The following is a 21,493-nucleotide window of genomic DNA, read 5'->3' on the forward strand; positions in this document are numbered from 1 at the left end:
TTCACGGTAAGTTTCATAGCTCTGTTCTGATCCTCCATTTTTTTGGAGAGTTTTGATTTATAACGTTTCATAGTTCCTCCCCTAGTGGAGCGGTTTTGTGTTGTGTTCTTTAAAGACCTTTCGTGCCGCCGTTAAAGACGAGCTTTAAGTTAATAGTTAACGTTTCGTAGTGTCTCGGTTTTATGAGAGCGTCCTTGTTTAAATCCGCCTCAATAGAAGAGTGTGACCTTGTTTTGTTATCATTCATAGCTTTTATGTTTTCCTCCTAGAGTGGAGAGTTTTTTTGTTCATGTTAACATTCATAGCTGCACTCGTCCTCAACTATAGTTATTGAAAGTGCTCAGGATTTTCACAGCCTTTTCCTTTGCTCTGCCTGGAGATCCTCAACCTGCCTTATTGCTGCTGTGTTAAAAATAAACACTCTTGCTTTTGAACTGACCCTGCAACTGTGTCCTGAGTCCGAGGTTCATGACAACAGGCATGTGAGTTTTGTTGCAGACACTGCAGTATACATTTTTGATCAGACCCTAGGTAGCATATTCCCCTTCAAGGCGAGGTACTCCTGCTAAATGGCCACACGATAGCTGGTACCAAGCCCACACATACCTGTATCACTAGGTAGTATATTCTCCTCGAAGTCTAGATGCTTGCGAGGACTGGTCACACAGTGGCTAGGCTTTAAATCTTTGTGTTTTAGTATGCACAAGGAGTGATAAGGTTGGAGCCTAGACACCAAACTTAAACTAGAGTATGAATTTATAAACATTTACAAGTGAGTTGTCTGACTGAAATGGAGCAACTCCTGCAAGCTAGTTCAGACGGGCATCTTGAGCTGCTTTGCTGCCTCCCACCTGATCAGTCGTTTTTCATTTTAGTAAGGTGAGAGGTTTTTGCTTGGTTTGTTGCCATATTTTTAGTCTTTGTTTTGAGAAAAGAAAATTTATTCTTGATACAAGTTGATAGTTGAACTGGGAGAGTCTTGCGTGCTAGTGATGAAAGAGGAATAAATTTAAACCTGGCCAACCCAGTTATGTTTAAGTTTAAGGTGCCCATTGTCATCTTGATGTTATTTCTGCAATTCAGCTACATCCGCACACTCCCTTTTTCCATAAAGCATAAACCCATCTCTGCTTCACATTCCCTTTGAACTTCAAATGTTCAATGAACAGATTTTTTACTTATTAGATGAAGCCATCACATAAACAAAGTGACTGATTTAACTATGAAGTTCAACAGAAATATTATTCTATGTGCCCTATACTGTATTGTTGCATTTTTACTTTAGTCAATATAACTGTCTGTACTGACATAGAAAATTTCTCATACTAAAGAATAATAGAGAACTACAACAAAGGGAATGACTGAGTGCCCTTCCCCCATGTTGGGAGACAATCATTCTGTCAAACACCTGCAAGAGAGCTGATATATTTCAGGAATGCATGCACAAATAACATAACAGGGAAATAACAAGTAGAAAAGTAGGCCGTGTGAAAAAAAAACACAACAAATTTACCTTAACACAAATTGCCAAAGCAAATGGCATTACACAGTCAGCAGGGGGCAACCTGAATAGTTATGATATATATTATAACTAAAACATTCAGGTTTAGATCAAATAATAATGATGATATTCTGCTTATGGACCATTTAGCCCTTATCCACTGCCAAAGAGTAAATGTTTTGTTTTACACCAAATGATATTAAAGTCTATGGTGTAAATTAATCATCTTTATCTGTTCTGATTGGCTAAGCTGGCTGTGGAAGACAGATCTTCTCCTGGGGAGAGATAAAATTTCTTTATACCATTGAATGATATAGTACATACTGCTTGGAAGGGAAAAGTATGGAGTAGTTTGCTTCGATTTCCCCGACGCATTGTTTTGCTTGGTCAAACTCTCTCCGCTTTAGTTTCTAAAGCTGCTGTGGACAAGTTGGGATAAAAAGATATTCTTTTACCATGAATGACGTTGCCGTCCCTTGCTTTACGCCTCATCACCTCCATCACCTTCTGCTTATCAGGAAAGGAGTGAAACCAGATTATGACTGAATACTGTCTCTGGTCAGGGCTGGGTCTCCGATAGGGAGAGCAGTAAGCTCTATCCAGCTTGACATGGCCTCCCTCTATATCGATGTCAAGAAGGTCAGGAAGCCAGTGCTTGAAAACTTCCAAAGCATTCTTTCTCTCTATGTTCTCTGGTATATTAAGAATATGTGTATTTATTATGCTGTCCTCTAAGTCAGCAGTGTGGTCAGAGAGGGACTTAATATTCTTCTTGAGAATTTGCAATTTGGTAGCAAGGGGCTTTGGTAGTCTCTAGTCGTTCTGGCCTCTACTTCCTCCAGCTTGTCACTGTTCCTCTTCAGCCGTTTGGGATCAAGTTTATCATTAATAGCTGCCATCAACTTAGTAGTTATCAAGATTCAAGCTTTATTTATCCCGAGGGAAATTGCTGTGCAACAGTTACGGAACAAGAGGGAAAGTACAAAATAAAATAAAATGAAATGAAATAAATCCTTCCCCAAGTGGAGGAGTTCAAGTATCTCGGGGTCTTGTTCACGAGTGAGGGACAAATGGAGCGTGAGCTTGATGGGCGGATCGGTGCAGCGTCTGCAGTGTTGCGGGCTCGGCACCGACCCGTCGTTGTGAAGAAGGAGCTGAGCCAGAAGGCGAAGCTCTCTATTTACTGGTCAATCTACGTTCCCATCCTCACCTATGGTCACGAGTTGTGGGTAGTGATCGAAAGAACAAGATCACGAATACAAGCGGCCGAAATGGGTTTCCTCCGCACGGTGTCTGGGCTCTTCCTTAGAGATAGGGTGAGAAGCTCAGTCATCCGGGAGGGGCTCGGAGTAGAACCGCTGCTCCTCCGCATTGAGAGGAGTCAGATGAGGTGGCTCGGGCATCTGGTTAGGATGCCCCCTGGACGCCTCCCTGGTGAGGTGTTCCGGGCACGTTCCACTGGGAGGAGACCCCGGGGAAGACCCAGGTCACATTGAAGAGACTATGTCTCTCGGCTGGCCTGGGAACGCCTCGGGGTCCCCCCGGAAGAGTTGGAGGAAGTGGCCGGGGACAGGGACGTCTGGGTTTCTCTGTTAAAGCTGCTGCGACCCGACCCCCGGATAAGTGGTAGATGATGTATGGATCGGAGGGAAATAAAATAAGTAACTGAATACAATATGTGTAATGTACAAATTAGCAGCCTCAATAGACACATTATATACAATCAAAGTGATCTGGAGAAAGTGTCATTGTATAAAGTGGCATTGGGTAAAGTGACATTTGGCCTCAGGACACAGTGTTTCCACTGACCCTCTCTCAACCTGAGGTAGATGAGTTAAACAGTCTCATGGCCACATTCAGAAAGGACTTCCTCTGCCGTTCTGTCTTACACAGGGATGGAATGAGTGTGTTGCTGAAGATGCTTCTGTGGGAGGTTAGCACCTGGTGGAGAGGGTGAGTATAGAATAGAATAGAATAGAATAAAAGTACTTAAAAGCACAAAGCATCTACTATTAAGTAGTAGTATAAACAAAATGTACAATTCAACCTTTAAGATTGTAATTACAAATAAGATTCAAGTAAAAAATTTCATTTATATACAACAAAATGTGCATTTGTGCACTATTAAAGTGTACCAGTAGCAGTTATTGAACACATGTATAAATGAGCAGTATGTTTAACAGAAAATATATCTGAAGTGCATATAGAGAATAATGACCAGTACTTTCAGCTTTTATTAAACAGTGTGATGGCATGTGGCAGAAATGATTTCCTATATCTGTCCCTTCGAGCTGAAGCAGCCTGTGTGAGAAGGTGCTCCGCTGTGACCACAGTGTGATGGAGAGGGTTTTTCCATTATTATCCATAATGGACAACAGCTTACTGCTGCACTGACTGTATTCCTTCTGGGTCTTCACCACTGGTGAAGTGAGTTAATCCGTCTTATTCCCCAAAGACCTCACGTTTCCCATAATGGTCACCGGGACCGCTGGTTTATGCCGTCTCCTCTTCTCCCTCCGTTTTACTCCAGACCTGCAACCCCCGGAGTCTCCTCCGTAACTCTTTTGGGAACACAGATCTGTCTCCGGGCAACAGCACAGGCCTACACAGCGCAATCAGCTGTTCACGTGTGTAAACAATGCCGTTACTCCTTTCGGTAAGATTATCTGATACAAAGATTAGAAAAAGTAACCGAAGAACGCGGAGAAGGGCGACAAAACATAGTCCAGCCAATGTCACAACTTTAACAAACAGTTTGTGGTTGCTCCAAAAGAGCACAAGCAATAATTAACTATTCAAAAAACAAAGTTAAAAGAAACACTACGTGAGCTGCGTCTGCAAGAGCCAGCGCCAAAAGCAAAGGATTGGTCCTATGATACTATGATGATACTATGGAGTTTACACAGCATCCTCCTCTCAGACACCACCAACAAAGAGTTCAGCTGGACTTCCAGGATGGAGCCAGCAATCCTGATGATCTTGTTGATCTTGTTGGCGTCTGCTGCCTTCAGCCTGCTGCCCCAAAACACCAAACCTAAGGAGATGGCATTGGCTACCACCGACTGGTAGAACATCCTCAGCATGATGTTACATTCATCGAAAGACCAGAGCCTCCTCTGGAAATAGAGCCGGCTCTGACCCTTCTTGTACACAGCCTCAGTGTTCTTGGCCCAGTTCAGTTTGTTGTCCAGGTGTACAAGTATTTGTAATCCTGGACCACTTACACAGTATCACCATTGATGGAAATGGGTGTAGGGGCAGATTTCCTCCTAAGAAAATCCACCACCAGCTCCTTTGTCTCGGTGGTATTAAGATGCAGATGGTTAGTCTTACACTACTTGACGAAGGAATCCACAACACCCCTGTACTCCTCCTCCTTCCCCTCACTGACACAGCCAACAATTGCAGAGTCGTCCGAAAACTTCTGGAGGTGGCATGACTCAGAGTGGAACTGGCAGTCAGAAGTGTACAGGGTGAACAGGAAAGGGGAGAGAACAGTTCCCTGTGGGGCCCCTGTGCTGCTGACCAGAGGGGGGTCCATCTGCATCACCGTCAGCTTACTCCCCAGCAGGGCAGGTCGGATGGTGTTGAACATGTTGGAGAAATAAAAAAACATGATTCTCACAGTGCTTCCCGGTTTGTCCAGGTGGGTACAGGCATGGTGGAGCAGAAAGATGATGGCGTCCTTTACTCCAAGTCTTCGCTCTTAGGCAAACTGAAGAGGATACAGTGTTGAGCTGACCTGGGGCCAAAGAAGTGACAGGACCAGCCTCTCCAGGGACTTCATCAGGTGGGACATCAGTGCCACTGGTCTGAAGTTATCGGAGGTGCTGGTACGCGCCTTCTTTGGTACTGGAACCAGGCAAGGATGTCTTCCACAGCACAGGGACCCTCTCCGGACTCAGGGTCAGGTTGAAGATGTGCTGCAGGACTCCACTCAGCTGGGCTACACATTAAGTTAAGTACTTTGGCAAGCCCAGATCCATCTCACTGCCATTTTTATTGTACTTACTGCCATCTTATAACATATTGCTCAGCAAGATGGATCTGAAGATTTTTCATGTTGCATCCAGATTAAAAGAACAAGAAGAAGAATACCAGGTAAATGCATTCCTGTATGCAATGGGGGATGTAGCTGATGATATTTGGAGTATCCTGCCAATGACATCAGCCAATTAAAAAGAAATATGACACAGTTAAAACTGCAATGGAGCAACACTTTATAGGTAAGCACAACGTGATGTTTGAAAGAGCACAGTTCAATATGAGATACCAGCAAGAAGGGGAAAGTTCAGAAGCTTTCATAACAGAAGTGCACAAATTAGCAGGTAGTTTAGCTAAAAGATGAACTCATAAGAGACCGAATTGTAGTCAGGATAACGGACAGAAAGTTATCCAAAAAGCTGCAAATGGATTCTGAATTGACCCTTGCAAAGGCAATACAAAAGTGAGACAGAGTGACTGTTAGGAAACAGCAAACAATACTACACAGTACAGCAGGAGTTGACTCCAAAACAATGAGAAGAGGAAAAAAGTTCCAATATACATGGAAACAGAGAAACAAAGACCAAAGGTTTGATGTGCCAAGTGAAAAAGAATGCTGCAGATGTGGAAAAGGACAAAAACAATCATGGAAAGATTGCCCAGCCAAAGACGTGGAATGTCGAAAGTGTCACATAAAAGGACATGTGGCGGTGGCCTGTTGCAACGGTCAAGCAGTGCACAGTCATAGAAGTGCTGTCAGGACTATGCATTTTTAGACAGACACAGACTTTAAGGCACTTTACCCATCAGTGTTTCAAGGGCTAGGCAAGCTAAAAGAACCATACCACATAGGGCTGGAACAAGGGGCGATACCTTATGCACTGTCAACACCTCGAAGAGTACCTCTATCAGTCTGAGACAAGGTGCATGAAGAGTGAGAGAGAATGGAAGGTATGGATGTCATATCAAAGGTGATGAAGCTGACAGCCTGGTGTTCAGGGATGGTAGTTGTGCCGAAACCAATGAAAGACAAACTGAGAATCTGTGTCGACCTCGCACCACTGAATGCAGCTGTGAAGAGAGAGCGTCACATTTTGCCTGTTGTTGACCAAACACTGGCAATAATGTCAGATGCCAAAGTTTTCACAAAGTTAGATGCGCGATCAGTATTATGGCAAATCCCTTTAATTCGACAATCATGACACCTAACTACCTTTATCACTCCATTCGGGAGATATTTTTTCAACAGACTCCCTTTTGGAATTGCATTGGCTCCAGAACATTTCCAAAGAAGGATGTCGCAGATGTTTGAGAGCTTTGAAGGCGTATTATGCCATGCAGATGATGTATTAGTGTATGGACGAAATAGACAAAAACATGATGAAAGACTGCACCGTGTGCTGTTTTATTTTGCAGGAAGAGGGATTTACACTTAATGAGAAGTGTGAGTTCACACAGGAGCACATAACGTTCTTGGGGCACAAGGTGTTCTCAAAAGGAATTTCCAGGTAAAAGCTATCCCAGAGATGCCTGCGCTACATGCGTTGAGGATGTGAGGCACTTTATGCACATGGCAAACTACCTGTCAAAGTTTGTACCTGAGATGGCAACCATCGCCATGCCACTAAAAGACCTACTGAGAGAGAAAAATGAGATGGATGGATCACAGCAAACTGCTTTTGAAAAGCTGAAAAGTGGACTGAGCTTACCAACAGTGCTTGCTCAGTACTCCAATACAGCAGAGACAAAACAGGCCGTGGAGGCATCACTATACGGAATAGGTGCAGTCCTCACACAGAAGCAAGCTGATAATTCCTGGCAACCTGTCACATATATTTCAAGGGGACTGACTGACACAGAAAAGTGCACGCGCTAATCGAAAAGGAAGCGCTAGCAGTGATGTGGGCGTGTGAAAGTTTAACATTTTACCTGCAAGGCCTCTTCAGACTAACCAGAAGCCCTTAGTCCCTCTGTTAAGCACCAGATGTTTGGATAACCTCCCTTCTAGAGTCTTATGATTTCAACTGAGACTCCTCAGGAATGATTGCACATGTGCCAGGCAAAAACCTCATCACTGCCGATACATTGTCCAGAGCTCCACTGAGTGACACTCCATCGGCTGACGACCTACAGCTTGAAAAAGATGTCCAGGTGTTTGTGGATGCTGTTGTGTCTTCACTTCCTGCTACTGAGACAAGGCTGGCAGAAATTAAACAAGCACAACAAACTGATGAGATGTGCAAAACGGTGGCACACTATTGTCAAACAGCATGGCCACAGAGACGCAGATTGAGTTCAGAAATTGCACCCTACTGAGAAGTAAGAGCAGAGCTGTATCTCGCTGGAGACCTTTTGATGAAAGGATAGTCATCCCTCAGACATTCAGAGGGGAAATAATGCACAAACTCCATGAAGGTCAACAAGGGATCTTCAAATGCCGTGCCTGAGTTCAGGCATCTGTATGGTGGCTAGGTATCTCTGCACAAATTCGAGAGACAGTAGACAGATGTAAATTATGTCAGAGATACAGAACACAGTACAGAGAGCCCCTCATACAGTCCCATGTCCCTGACAGGCTCTGGCAAAAAGTTGGAATGGACCTGTTAGAGTGGGCAAACAAGACCTACCTGCTCATCATCGACTACTTCTCGCGATACATAGAGGTGGCTAAGCTCAGGGTCACATCATCGGAGGCTACAGTTCGTGCTGTGAAGGAGGCTTTTGCACATCATGGATATTGAGAGACAGTTGTATCCAACAACGGGCCACAGTTCTCTTCAGAGACATTCAGAACATTTGCAAATGAGAGCTGCTTCGCACACTTAACAAACAGCCGTCACTACCCACAAGCTAATGGCGAGGCTGAACATGCTGTACAGACAGTCAACTGCCTGTGGAAAACTGACCAAACCAGAGCGCTTTTAGTATACAGAACCACACCATTAGAATATGGATACTCACCTGCACAGTCCTAAGGTGGAGAAACCTGCACACATCCCACCCTCAATCTTTGAGTCAGCTCACACCAAAATGGCCTGACATAGAGGCTTTTCGAAGGAAGGATTAAGAAGGATGGCATAAGCAAGCAATGCACCACAGTCTTCACCACCGGTCCAGAACACTTCAAGAGCTCACCTCAGGAGAAAATGTGTCACCACAGAGAATGCTTCTGGGACTTTTCTAGGGACTGCAAACATGCCAAGGGCATTCTAAGGAGAAACAGAATTCACCTGAGAGCCACAGGGAATTCCTTTTAAGCCACCACCAGGTCAGGCAGAGTTTCCAGAGCTGTACAGATGTCTTGTCCAGAAATGCTTGCGACACATATTACTTAATTTGCATAAAATAGAAGGATTATATTTAGAGTGAGAATAATGATTATTACACAAATGTTCAAAGGAGCCCCAAAAAAACATCTGCCTCTTAGCCAGTCATCAAGTCACTCCCTGGGACATTGTTTTGAACTATTTGGGATAGATGTTCAACTACCTTTGTCCAAAATACTTGAATCTTGGGACAATCCCACAGGCAGTGAATCAAAGGGCCTTTGTCAGTCATACACCTAATTTTGACATCTAGAACTTAGGTCTTAGGTTAATTGAACCTTTCTAGACTTTTATCAATGCCATTTCCCAATCTATTCCAGTAATATTTTCTTGTATGTCTGTCCTCCAAGCATTCAGTCTATCGAATGATGATTCTACTGAATAGTTTGCTAAGATATTATAAATTCTACTCTACTTTCAGAATAAAGGTTTGAGATCTCATCACAATTTTGGCCCTTGAAATACCCATTTAGTCTTCTTAGTTTAAATTTCTTCTTAGTTTTTGGTTCTTTGTGTGCTTCTTCAATGCAGGAGGTGTAGAAGAAGAAAAATAGAACATTACAGAGATTAGCTGGATAACCCAGCACCATTTAAAGTTTAGGACCCGCACTCCTTCTCTTTAATAAGGTAGACACAACAACTAAACCATTATTTATCCTTCCTATTATTCCAAATAAATTGGCTGAAAACATGGTCAAGTTGCCTGGCAATGGAAGTGGGAGTGCTTGAAAAAGATTTGTAAATTTAGGTGATTATTGACATTTTGAGTTGGTTTATACGTCAAATAATAGATATCAGAAAGCCAGACCAGCTGCTCAGCTTTTTTCACAACTGTGTCCACCAGAGGGTCATAGTTCACAGTTACAATGTTGCTTTGGATTATCTTAACACTCCAAAACTTGAATCAATCCAGTATGATCCAGGACGTATTGTGTCTTTGTAGAACTTTTCAGCTTCTTGTGCTGACAAGAAAAGATGTAGTTTCACATTATACAGAACTCTCATTTTGTTGACAAACTGTTTCACAACCATTGCACCCTGCATACAGATCTTAAGTGAAGGAAAGCTTCACTCCATCTTTTTTCCAGCTAGATGAATTCCTTCTCTTAGAACTCCAGAAAGCGGACGAGGACTCCTTGATGCTGGGTCATTTTGGCCGGCGCTAGTGTGTGGTGGACTTGCTCTAGAGTGAAAGTTTGTCAGCCAAGCCATTATATAAACCAAACAGCTGAAAGTTAATGATTCTGCTTCAGTTTCCCACATTTTCTGCTTGAGAAGATAAGCGTGTTGTTTCATAGCATGGGCATGGGCAGGTGCTACTTGGGTGCGCCAGAGGTCTTCATCTGCTGTTGCTATTTGTGTCTCTGATTGAAAGCTTGCTTTCAATCACTTCAGTCGAGTTGACCATATCAGAGAGATGGCTCTCTGATATTGGGATTTTTAGTTCTGCTAGCACCTTGTCAAACCAGCCATGCTTCACAGAAACATGGCTGATTTTCCCTATTTCCCTATTGCATTCAGTTGCAATAGGGGAATTTCTCACAACAGCTGTTTTCGTACTTGTCATGTCATGGTAAAAATCTCACATACTATGGACCTCCCTGCTTACTCAAAAGTGTAGTCATATACAGTATATGGGGTTTTTGAACAGGTTTGTGTATGTTTGTGTGAAGCTTTTAGTCTATGCTACCATCTTGTCCTCTGCCAGAAGTAGACTCACGAGGCAAGAAACTTTATTGTCATGGCTGATTGGTGTACATACTCATGACCACTGACTTGCTTGACAATCATTGTAAACGTCTGAGTTTATATTTTATTTTCAGTCACTGGCATGTTGAAATTGGAATTATCCAACCAAAACGTTAATATCGTTAAGTGGAATTGTGCTGTGAAGAATTTGACTCAAGTTGTTACTTTATAGTTTTGTGGATAACGAATGTGCATGAAATGCAGCAGAAGCACATTTCACGTAGATGCACAGTGGGTGGCATATGGAATTCATTATTTTCTCTAGTTGTGCTAATGCAATTCTCTCGTGTCACACTGACCTGAAAAGGCTTGTTGGCAGTCAGCAATTAATTGTTATACCATCAATCTAATTTCCATGACTTGCATTCACATCTAGCTTTTTTCATATCATTTTTGTTCCTGCTTTATCTTAGTCAGGCTAGCAGAGGGCCAGGATTCTATCCCAGCTACAATCAAGGAAGAGGCATGGTCCACAGTCCATAACAGCAGTTTAGAATTAGATAATGTTGCAAATTGTAATAGTAATAGAAAATTGTAATAATTCAAAGTAAACAATTTGTAATGTCTAATACTAGCTCAGTACAAAATAGGGTTGACCAACGTGTCATTGGGTGGGAAATTCCTTCCATCAGTGTTTTGTCTAGTTGTACCCACGACACCTCCAGGAGGCTAGACAGTGATCACTGGCATCGCAGAGGCACTCCGCTAATGCCAGCAAAATTGGATAAACTATTTTTAATCACCTTAATGTTCCAAATAATATGTCCACCATGCTCTTGCCCATTGTCCTTTGACTTACCTCTTGAATATTTCCATTGTAATCCAGTCTAAAGTTGAATCTTACCAGTCCTAAAATATTTTAAACTTTCCTCCAATATGTCAGTTTTAGTAACTGAGCGTAGTAACAAGAATAATTACTCACAAAGATACTGTATTTGCTGTTATCTTAAAAACTCATCTAATATTTTTTTATTAAATTATTGTTTTTTACTATCTTCAAAAACTTAAATTTTAGACATTATGATGGTACTCCCAATGTTTCTCTTAATCTCTTTTCTTGTCTCTGTTTCCCCTCAGGGTCGTTGGTCAACCAGTCAACTGACCTGTACTTTAACACCTCATGTAACCAGTCAAGCAACGATTCAACGTCCTGCTCTCTTGTTGACAGTGAGATGCGGCAAGGAAGTCCGTATAAAGCTATAGAGATGTTTTTTATTGCTTTGGTGACAGGATCCCTGAGCTTTGTGACAGTTACTGGAAATATCTTAGTCATGCTCTCCATCAAAGTAAACCGCCATTTGCAGACGGTCAATAACTATTTCTTATTTTCATTAGCGTGCGCTGACTTGATTATTGGTGCTTTTAGCATGAATTTGTACACAGTCTACATCATTGTTGGCTACTGGCCACTCGGACCAGTGGTCTGCGACCTGTGGTTAGCTTTAGATTATGTTGTTTCAAATGCCTCTGTGATGAATTTATTGATCATCAGCTTTGATCGCTATTTCTGCGTAACTAAACCCCTTACATATCCGACTAGAAGGACAACTAAGATGGCAGGATTAATGATTGCAGCAGCATGGATCCTATCATTCATCTTGTGGGCTCCTGCCATCTTGTTCTGGCAATTCATCATTGGTCAGCGAACAGTACCACCTGGAGAATGTTATATTCAGGTAAATTTTGAAAACTCTTTCTTTCTTTTGAAATGGGGGTGTCTGAAATACTTACGAGCAGTCATTGTCATGATAGTAATAGATAGCAGAGTGTGCTCAGTGTAAAGAACCAGGTACGGAATTCTGACAGGGTTAACTAACTGACTAACTATTCAGGACAAGGCCACAGAATTTTGACCATCTGAATTGAACTGATTTGAATGTATAGATAAAGGGATATTTTATTGTTACAGTATGAATAAACAAAATATGATGTAATATGGAATAGTCATTGACCATTTATCATGTATAATGGTCATTATTTAGGACTATTACTGTGGGCAGGAATGACTTCTTGTACCAGTCTTTATTGCAGTGAAGCTGAAGAAGCGTCTAATGGAATACACACTGTTCATCATCACTCATTATGTTGTGCACTGCAACAACTTGTGAAACATCCTTATTTGCACAATCGACTCTATGATCTCAAGAGCGGTCCATAGCAAAGAACCAGGTTTCTTTATCACTTTGTTCAGCTTTTTTTTTTTTTTTTGATTAGCTAGCTCTGATGCTGCCACCCCCTGTACAGTGCCCTACGGTGGCTCTATAGTGCTGTACACCGTCTCACACACGCAGCCCTTTAGTCTTACAAAATGTGACAGCTTTAATAAAATGTTGGTAACTGTGGAGGTATCCACTTGGGTTTTTTGGAGCTTTTTTTTTTAGGTTTCTTGTGTTAAAAATAAATCAAGAAATCAAAGAACAAGATGCTTACACTGCTGCCTGCATTGTCCAGTTGAGAGTGGCCACTGAAGCAACTAAATCATGCCATTTTAAGCCTCCATACCAAGCTGATGAACAAATGGTACTGTTAACTTGCATACTTAGGTGAGCCAATACCTAGAATTTGTATGATGTGGCATATCAGGGCAAGTGTTTTTATAGTCATTAAGGGCAAATGGTTAAGATTTTTCAGGTAATGGAACAAAGCAATATGTACTCAATAGCACTGGAATTCTCCTGACTCAGGCTAAGGTTGAAAAGGTGCTGTGGACTACCACATAGCAGACCATCAGGACTCTGTGGCTGATGCCACCTGGACCTGCAGCTTTGTTTAAGTTCAGTATATCCATCTAAGGCTGTAAAAAACCACACTTCCTATATGTTGTTTTTCTGGAGTTTATTATCCGTCTTTTTTCTGAAACCTTCTTGCCCTTTCCTAGCCAATTTTTTAGGATGCTTTTAACCACTCCTTTATAAGTACCTGTTTTGCTCTCTGTAGGCTTACTTCTTCTTCTTATCCAGGGCTTCTGTTTTGGGGAAGCATCTCACCAGCTTGGTGAGGATGATATTCTCCACACAGTAGTTTACTCTGTCGTGGCATTGATGTAATTTCCGTGTGGTTCAAGGAGTCCAATCCAGTCTGTGGTCTAAAAACACCCTTTCCGAGTTTCTTCAGCTTCCAGAGACTACCAACTCGCAATTTTTTTAGGTTACAGATGAACAGTTGTGTATAGTTGGAGGTAAGAATTATCAGATTATCCCTGTTCTCACCTCACACTCAGCTGTGAACTGGTGCAGTATGTACAAAAGGTCATACCAGAAGAAGCCAATAGAAGTAAATAATCTTCAAAAAACTAACTTCTTCCCAAACTGAACTTTCCAAACCAGACATCCTCATCTTCACATTCACTCCTTAAGATAATATCCAGGAAAACCACAACAAAATCAGTGACAAGAGGCAGTCTTTGTGGAGTCCAACACGCAACGTAAACAAGCTCAGCTGTGTATTCAGAATGTGGATTCAGCACTTGCTTTGATTATACAAGGACCAAATAGCCATGACCTGGACTAAAATCACACTGCTCTTCTTGGATCCGAGGTTCCACACTCTGTCACTCAGCCTCTTTTCCATCGCCCCAGAGTAAACTTTCCTGCGGAGGCTGAGTAGCGTGATCCACTTAAAGTTGGAAAACACTCTCGAATCCCTCTTTTTAAAAACTGAACCCACTACCCCTTATGAACTACCTTATGTTTTTTCTATTTGACTATCCATGGGAACAAAAGCCCACAAACAAAACATCTGAACCCAGTTCAGATCAGAGAGGCCCTTCCTGTCAGTCATGTCCCTCCAGGTCACTCCATCACTGCCCACATGGTCATTGAGCTCCCCCAGGAAAATAATGGAAATCCATGTGGCACCAAGGGCTCTAAATTAACAGCTGCCAACCCGTCAAATGTGAGTTAAAATTTATCTTGGCAGTTATCAATGAAAATTTACTAGCTGGTGATGAAGTGATTGGCTGGCGATGAAATAAGCAAATAATTTCAGTTATTTGTTCTGGCAGTGCTATCTCTACAGTTCCCATGAATATTATGCCATGATGTATCATACATCCACTGGATGTCTACCTGCCTGAAGATAATGCAGCTGTGAGGAGTGAAATTTAAGTGAAGTCATGCATTGAATGAAAAACAAAAGTGTGGCAGTGGTTGGGCGGTGTAGAGAACAAGGCTGGTTATAAGAGAAATAAGGAGGAAGGGGAAAATGTTTAACGTAAGTGGTGGTGAGACAAAGAAAAAGAAGACATTTAATACAAAATAGCTTACAGGTCATGACTTGTGTTCAACCAAGAATAAAAATGTGCCAAAGTGTAAGGACTGTCGCATCTATGCAAAAGAGAAAAATTGAACAAATAGTGAGGTGGCTTAGCTGAAGAATCGTTCACTTTATGATAAAAGCATGAAATTTAGTACAGGTATAACTAATGACATTCTAAGAAGAATTAGACATCGGGCCACCGTGGATTTTCAACATGGCGGCCGTGGCAGCCATTTTTCATAATGGCTGGAATTGACAACAGTTTTAAAATTTTCATCATTTTCATCATAAGATTTGGTATAATGTGGTGTTGATGCCCCAGTTAGTTTACCATACATAATATTAAGAATTTGCTACTTGAATAATAAATTATGTCATTGAAAATCCAAGATGATGGCCGTGGTTAGCATGATGGGCTTAATTGGAATTGCTACAGTTGTGCAGATTGACTTGATATGCATCATCTCCACTGCTCTCCTTCCACTGTTTCAGGAAAGTGCTCACTCTGTAGCCATGATTAAACACTCACTCGACGTAATCAGTAAAGCTGCGGGACACCTGAATCCTGGTCAAACTCCAGTGGTCATGTTTGACCAACCTTTGTATGCCCTGGCAAAACAAATCCAATTCATGTGGCCTGACAGATATGGTGAGGACAAGTTGGTGATTATGTTTGGTGGGTTGCATATTGAGATGGCAGTATTGTAGATGGTGGGGAACTGGTTGCAGGGAAGTGGTTGGGTGGAGGCACGAGTGCAAGCTGACATCTCATCTCCAGGGATAGCTGAGTCTTTCTTTAAAGCAGCATATGTTCTCGCACCCAGAGAACCCATCAAATCACAGCCACAGCACTGAATGTTTTGCAGCATCGGGCTTATGTGCATTATTGTTAAACACAGACAGATGGGGTGCCTCTTATGTTGGAGGCTTGATGCAGCAAGAGAGCTGAAAATATACCACAGTTTCAATACTGGTCTAATGTACTTTAGCTAGAACTCCTCATGTTGGTCTTTGTACAGTCTCTGTGAGAGGCATCTTTCTTCATGTACCTTGATGCCCTCACAGAACTGGCCAAAGGTTTCATGCAATGGACCATACTCTCTATGCCAGATGGATCCCTGTGCACCTGAGAGACATGTCTGAACTACCAAGGATACATCCTGACATAGTTCAACAATACAGGCAATTTCACTGTCCAAAAAAGTAAGAGGCTGTTTTTATCCATGACCAAGCAAATTAATGCACTCGTCAAATGGGATGGCGGTGCTGTGGGCCTCACAGACAATCCATCTGCATTGCTCCGATGGATGGTGGCAGGACCAGTAGTTGCCCGATGTATATAGGAGTTTGAGACAATCTCTAAAGAATCAAGAAGACCAGGATTGATCTGGTGTGGGACCGTTACTTGGCTGACTCTTTGAAAACAGCAACAAGAGCTAAATGTGGGAGAGGGGTGCAGAGGCGTGTAGTGGGTGATGCCACCATTCCCAGGAAGTGGCAAAACTTTGTTATAGTTGACAGCAATAAAACAGAGTTGTTTGCCTTCCTCTCTGATACTCTGATCAAAGGGTATGGTTATGAACAGGATGACATACAACCTGTTGTTACAGGTGATGTAGAAGTCCTCAGCAAGCCAGCACTGCCAGATCTGTGTTCAGTTTCTCCATGCACTCATGAGGAAGCTGATAGCCGAATGTTGTTACATGTGGCCCACGAAGTAAGAAATGGTCACAAGAAAATTAGGATTCAAACTGTTGACACTGATGTTGTGGTTCTTGCTGTGCCAGCAGCCCAGAGATCAAAGCCAGATGAGCTCTGGTTGGCATTTGACGCTGGAAAGAGTTTTCGTACTTAGCAGCCCATGAAATTTCTCAGGGCCTTGGTTTGGAGAAGGCATGTGCTCTTCCAGTATTCCAAGCATTGACTGGCTGTGACACTGTGTCGAGCTTTGCTGGTCATAGGAAAAAGACTGCATGGACTGTATGGGGTGTCTTTCCAGAGCTAACACATACTCTGGTAAAACTGTCTTCTGCCCCACATGACATTCCACGGGAAGTAATGGCTACAACAGAAATAGATGTAGATGTAGCAAGAAGTAAGTTGTTTGTGAAGAGGCACAATGTGCAGCCAATCCCTCCAACAAAGGCTGCTCTACATGAGCATGTTAAGAGGGCAGTATAACAGGGAGGCCATGTATGGGGTCAGATGTTGCTATCCTCACCAGAGCTACCTTCTCCGTGCAATTGGGGTTGGTCCAAGACACCAGAGGGTTATTATGAATCATTCTAGACATGCCTACAAAATGCAGGCCAGTCCAGCTATGAACTTGTCAGAAGGGTTGTGTTAAATAGTGTAAGCGCAAAAAAGCTGCCTTAGACTGCACAGCCCTTTGTTACTGTGAAGGGGAGTGCTGACGCCTCCCGTAACAGACACTACATCTGGACACAATTATAACTTTATGCATCGAAAGTGATTGTGAAAAATATGTGATTTGACACCAAGATCCACAAGATCCATTTTGAAAAATGGCTGCCATATCCGCCATATTGAAATTTCCGATGGCCCGATATCCAGTTTTGTGGGGGCTGCCTTAAACTATACTATACTAAATTTCACGCTTTTATCATAAAGTGCACAATTCCTCTGAAATTCCCAGCTAACAGACTCCACTAAAACCTTTTTGGTGTTGGGACAAATACTTGAAGCCTATCAGTCCACATGATGAGATTATCTCGATTGGGTAGTGGCTCTATTAGCGATAGTTGAAATGTACACAGCGCTACCTATCGTACTGGGATATGACATGCTTTGTACCAGTGATTTGATTCATTCATCGCCATATATCCAAGGATAATTACCATTGCTTAGATAAGGAGCATAACCCAACTATAGCTATAATCGAGTTAATCTCATCATGTTGACCCACTGACAGATTCAGGCACAGGTGTCTGAAGATAATTGATGATGAGAGCTCGAAAGACAGTTAATCACATGTCAGTTAAATGAGGAGTTAGGATAACTATATAGGATGAACCAGTTAGGTAAGATGACTGTTTTTTATCTTCACTATATCTTATTTTATTTTTCTACTTAAAGGGGAATGCTAGTATTTTTAAACCTAGACCTTATTTCTGGCATTATCTGTCTTTATTTCACCAATACTTTAAGACGAATGAGTGAATGAATGAGTTAGTTCACAGCTGCAATGTTGTTGTTATTGGCGGCTATCGGGGGGTTTATAGAGGGCTTTCTAGACACTCGTCTACTGGAATGACATCATCGACGTCCGCCGCCGCAGCACAGCTCATTCACTCCGGTAAGGATGTCCATCATACTCGAAGTTGTCGTCCACGTCGTCAAAATCTGATAAATATCCTGCCATGTTGCACAAAACTATCAGTAGCAAACTATGTGTGAAGTTAGCCGACTGTCACAGACCACGGAGTAAATAAGCTGTGCTGCAGCAACGCACGTCGATGACGTCATCCCAGTAGACGAGTGTATAGAAAGCCCTCTATAAGCCCCCCGATAGCCGCCAATAACAACAACACAGCAGCTATGAGCTAACAGTGCAATAGTAAAGTATTGGTGAAATAAAGACAGATAATGCCTTATTTAGAGGCTGTATTGTCAATGCCCCCGTTCTCTCCCGTTATATGGAAATACGCGGATCTCGCGTAATCTAAATATCTTCCGAAGGACGCCAACTTTCACCAAACTGTACTCGGTGAGTAGATGAACGTATTTCATGACAGAAATAAGGTCTAGGTTTAAAAATACCGGAGTTCCCCTTTAAATACATCTTTGACTTCAGTTCAAAATTTCCAAAATGTTGGACAGCCAAAAATCTTCATGTTATTTGAGTAATGTTGTAAAAAAAAACAAATAAACTTAAGTTTAAAGAAGGTCATTGGAAATGTGTTAATAGCAAAAGTTACTTTTTCCCTTACTGGAAAAGAGAATTTTGTTGTTGTTTGGCATTTTTGTGAAAAACATAAATGCATTTTTATTAAAGAAGCATGTACAATTAAATTCATTCAGTTAGACTCATAGACTCAGTTCATTTGAAGCCCTTGTGGCACACCCTTCAGGACACCAAGAAGGCGAACTAAGGTAATTGTAGCTGTTTGGTGAATACACACAAATCACAGTGAGAGCATTTCCTCTCCTGTAACAGTATTTCAGTGAAACATAATAATGCGTCACTTATATTCCCATTATGTCATCGTCAATGAAGTTTATTAATTTTATTTGCTATTGATCTTACATCCCCCATGATGATCAAGGGAAGAAAGGATTTATATTTCCTGTCCTTTTCTTTCTATCCTGCTCCTACCTTACATTCTTGGCATTAGTTATATTTAAAAAAAACCTAGTTAGCTACTCCTACTTGCAAACAACTCTTGCATTGGCATTGCTATTCATCATAACATTAAAGTATCAGAAATACTTGAAGAAAGCACTAAAGCTGCACAGCTTCCCAAAAAAATTGCATTTCATGGAAAACCTCTGTAAAATTTCTCAGCAAGAGAGATACAAAGAAAGTCACAACATGATTGGAGCTACTAACATGTACTGCCACTAATGTACTGCATTCGTAGAATCTTTGTCAAAAACAGCTATCATTTTTCAGGCTGTTTGGCACGATGACACACAGCACACATACAGCTGAGAGCTCTCAAAAGTGGAATTGTTTTCAATTCAATTCAATTCAGTTTTATTGATATTGCGCCAAATTACAACAAATGTCATCTCAAGGCACTTAAATAATATAGTCCAATTCAAGCCAATTGGAATTCAATTCATTGTAATCTATAATCCAATTAAATCCAATTAATTTCAAAATAATTCAATTAATTAATATAGAGTCAATTCAAAAACAATATCCTAGCTAAGGAAACCAACAGATTGTACCGAAACTTGTCTTCAGTCCAATCTCCCGTCCTGAGCGTGCCTGTGGTGACTGTGGAAAGGAACGACTCCCTTTTAACAGGAAGAAACCTCTGGCAGAACCAGACTCAGGAAGGGTGGTCGTCCGCCTTGACCAGCTGGGGTTTTACAAGACAGAAAAGAGGGAAAAGAGGGGGGAAAAACACCATAACGCCATTCAAAGGATACCTGTTGGAACAGGGAAACACAAGTTAATGATCACAATAATGTCACATGTACATAATATCATTTGAGAAATTAAACAGGGGGGAAAAGAGAGCAAAGTGATGAAAGGTGTGCCAGCAGTCTAAGCCTATAGCAGCTTAACTATGGGATGTTTCAGGATTACCTGAGCCATTCCTAACTATAAGCTTTATCAAAAAGGAAAGTTTTAAGCCTAATCTTAAAAGTGGAAAGGGTGTCTGCTTCCTGGACATTTACTGGAAGCTTATTCCACAAGAGAGGGGCCTGATAACTGAAGGCTCTGCCTCCAATTCTACTTTTAGAAACTCTGGGAACAACAACTAAACCTGCAGTTTGGGAGCGAAGTGCTCTGTTAGGAAAGTATCTTACAATGAGATCTTTAAAATATGATGGAGCTCGGTCATTAAGAGCTTTATATGTGAGGAGAAGAATCTTAAATTTTATTCTGAATTTAACAAGGAGCCAATGAAGAGAAACTAAAACTGGAGAAACATGATCTCTCCTGTTAGTTCTCATCAGAACTCGGGCTGCAGCATTTTGGATCAGCTGGAGGCTTTTCAGAGAATATGTGGGACAGCCCAATAATAAGGAATTACAATAGTCCAATCTTGAAGTAACAAATGCACAAACTAGTTTCTCTGCATCACCCTGAGACAGGATGTTCCTGATTTTAGCAATATTACGAAGGTGAAAGAAACCTGTCCTGGAAGCCAGTTTTATATGTACATCAAATGATAAATTCTGGTCAAAAATAACTCCAAGGTTCCTCACTGTAGAACTAGAAGCCAAGGAAAAACCATCTAGAGTAACTATATAACTAGACAATTTCTCCCTGAAGGGCTCAAGTCTAAAGAGAACAACTTCAGTTTTGTCTGAATTTAGAAGCAGACAGTTCTGAGTCATCCAGGTCTTTATGTCTTTAAGACAGGCTTGTAGTCTGACCAATCTATTGATTTCATCTAGTTTCATAGATAAATACAGCTGAGTATCATCAGAGCAATGGAAATTTATGCCATGCTGTCTAATACTGATACCTAATTGAAGCATGTATAATGTAAAAATACATTGGTTCAAGCACAGAACCCAGAGGAACTCCATGACTTACTCTGGTGTGTGAGGAAGATTCATCATTTACAAGAACAAACTGGAATCTATCAGATAAATTTGACTTAAACCAACCTAATGCAGTTTCTTTAATCCCAGTATCTGTAAAAGAATGCTGTGATCAATTATATCAAATGTAGCACTGAGATCCAACAGGACAAGCACAGAAACAAGTCCGCTATCAGAGGCTAAGAGGAGATCATTGGTAACTTTCACCAGTGCTGTTTCTGTGCTATGATGTACTCTGAAACCTGACTGAAACTCTTTATTTCTATGTAAATGATCACAAAGTTGAGCTGCAACTATTTTTCACAAACTTTAAACAAAAAAGGGATATTGAATATTGGTTGATAATTAGCCAACAATTCTGAATCAAGTGTAGTTTTTTTTAAAGTAAAGGTTTAATTACAGCAACCGTAAAACTCTGTTGTACTGACAA

The 21,493-nt window shown here is 41.5% G+C and overlaps 1 protein-coding gene across 1 annotated transcript in view; it reads left to right on the plus strand.

Annotated features, from left to right (window-relative positions):
* The window catches only part of chrm4a (cholinergic receptor, muscarinic 4a), a 68,720-nt gene that overhangs the window by 12,843 nt on the left and 34,384 nt on the right, over positions 1-21,493 (plus strand). The window contains exon 2 of the mRNA XM_072379323.1: positions 11,638-12,236. Coding sequence (XP_072235424.1) covers positions 11,638-12,236 — 599 coding nt within the window. The remainder of the gene's footprint in view (positions 1-11,637; positions 12,237-21,493) is intronic.

The sequence above is a fragment of the Leuresthes tenuis genome, unplaced genomic scaffold, assembly GCF_036924035.1.
Source record: "Leuresthes tenuis unplaced genomic scaffold, fLeuTen1.0.hap1 SCAF_1, whole genome shotgun sequence".
NCBI classification, from domain to species: Eukaryota; Metazoa; Chordata; class Actinopteri; order Atheriniformes; family Atherinopsidae; genus Leuresthes; species Leuresthes tenuis.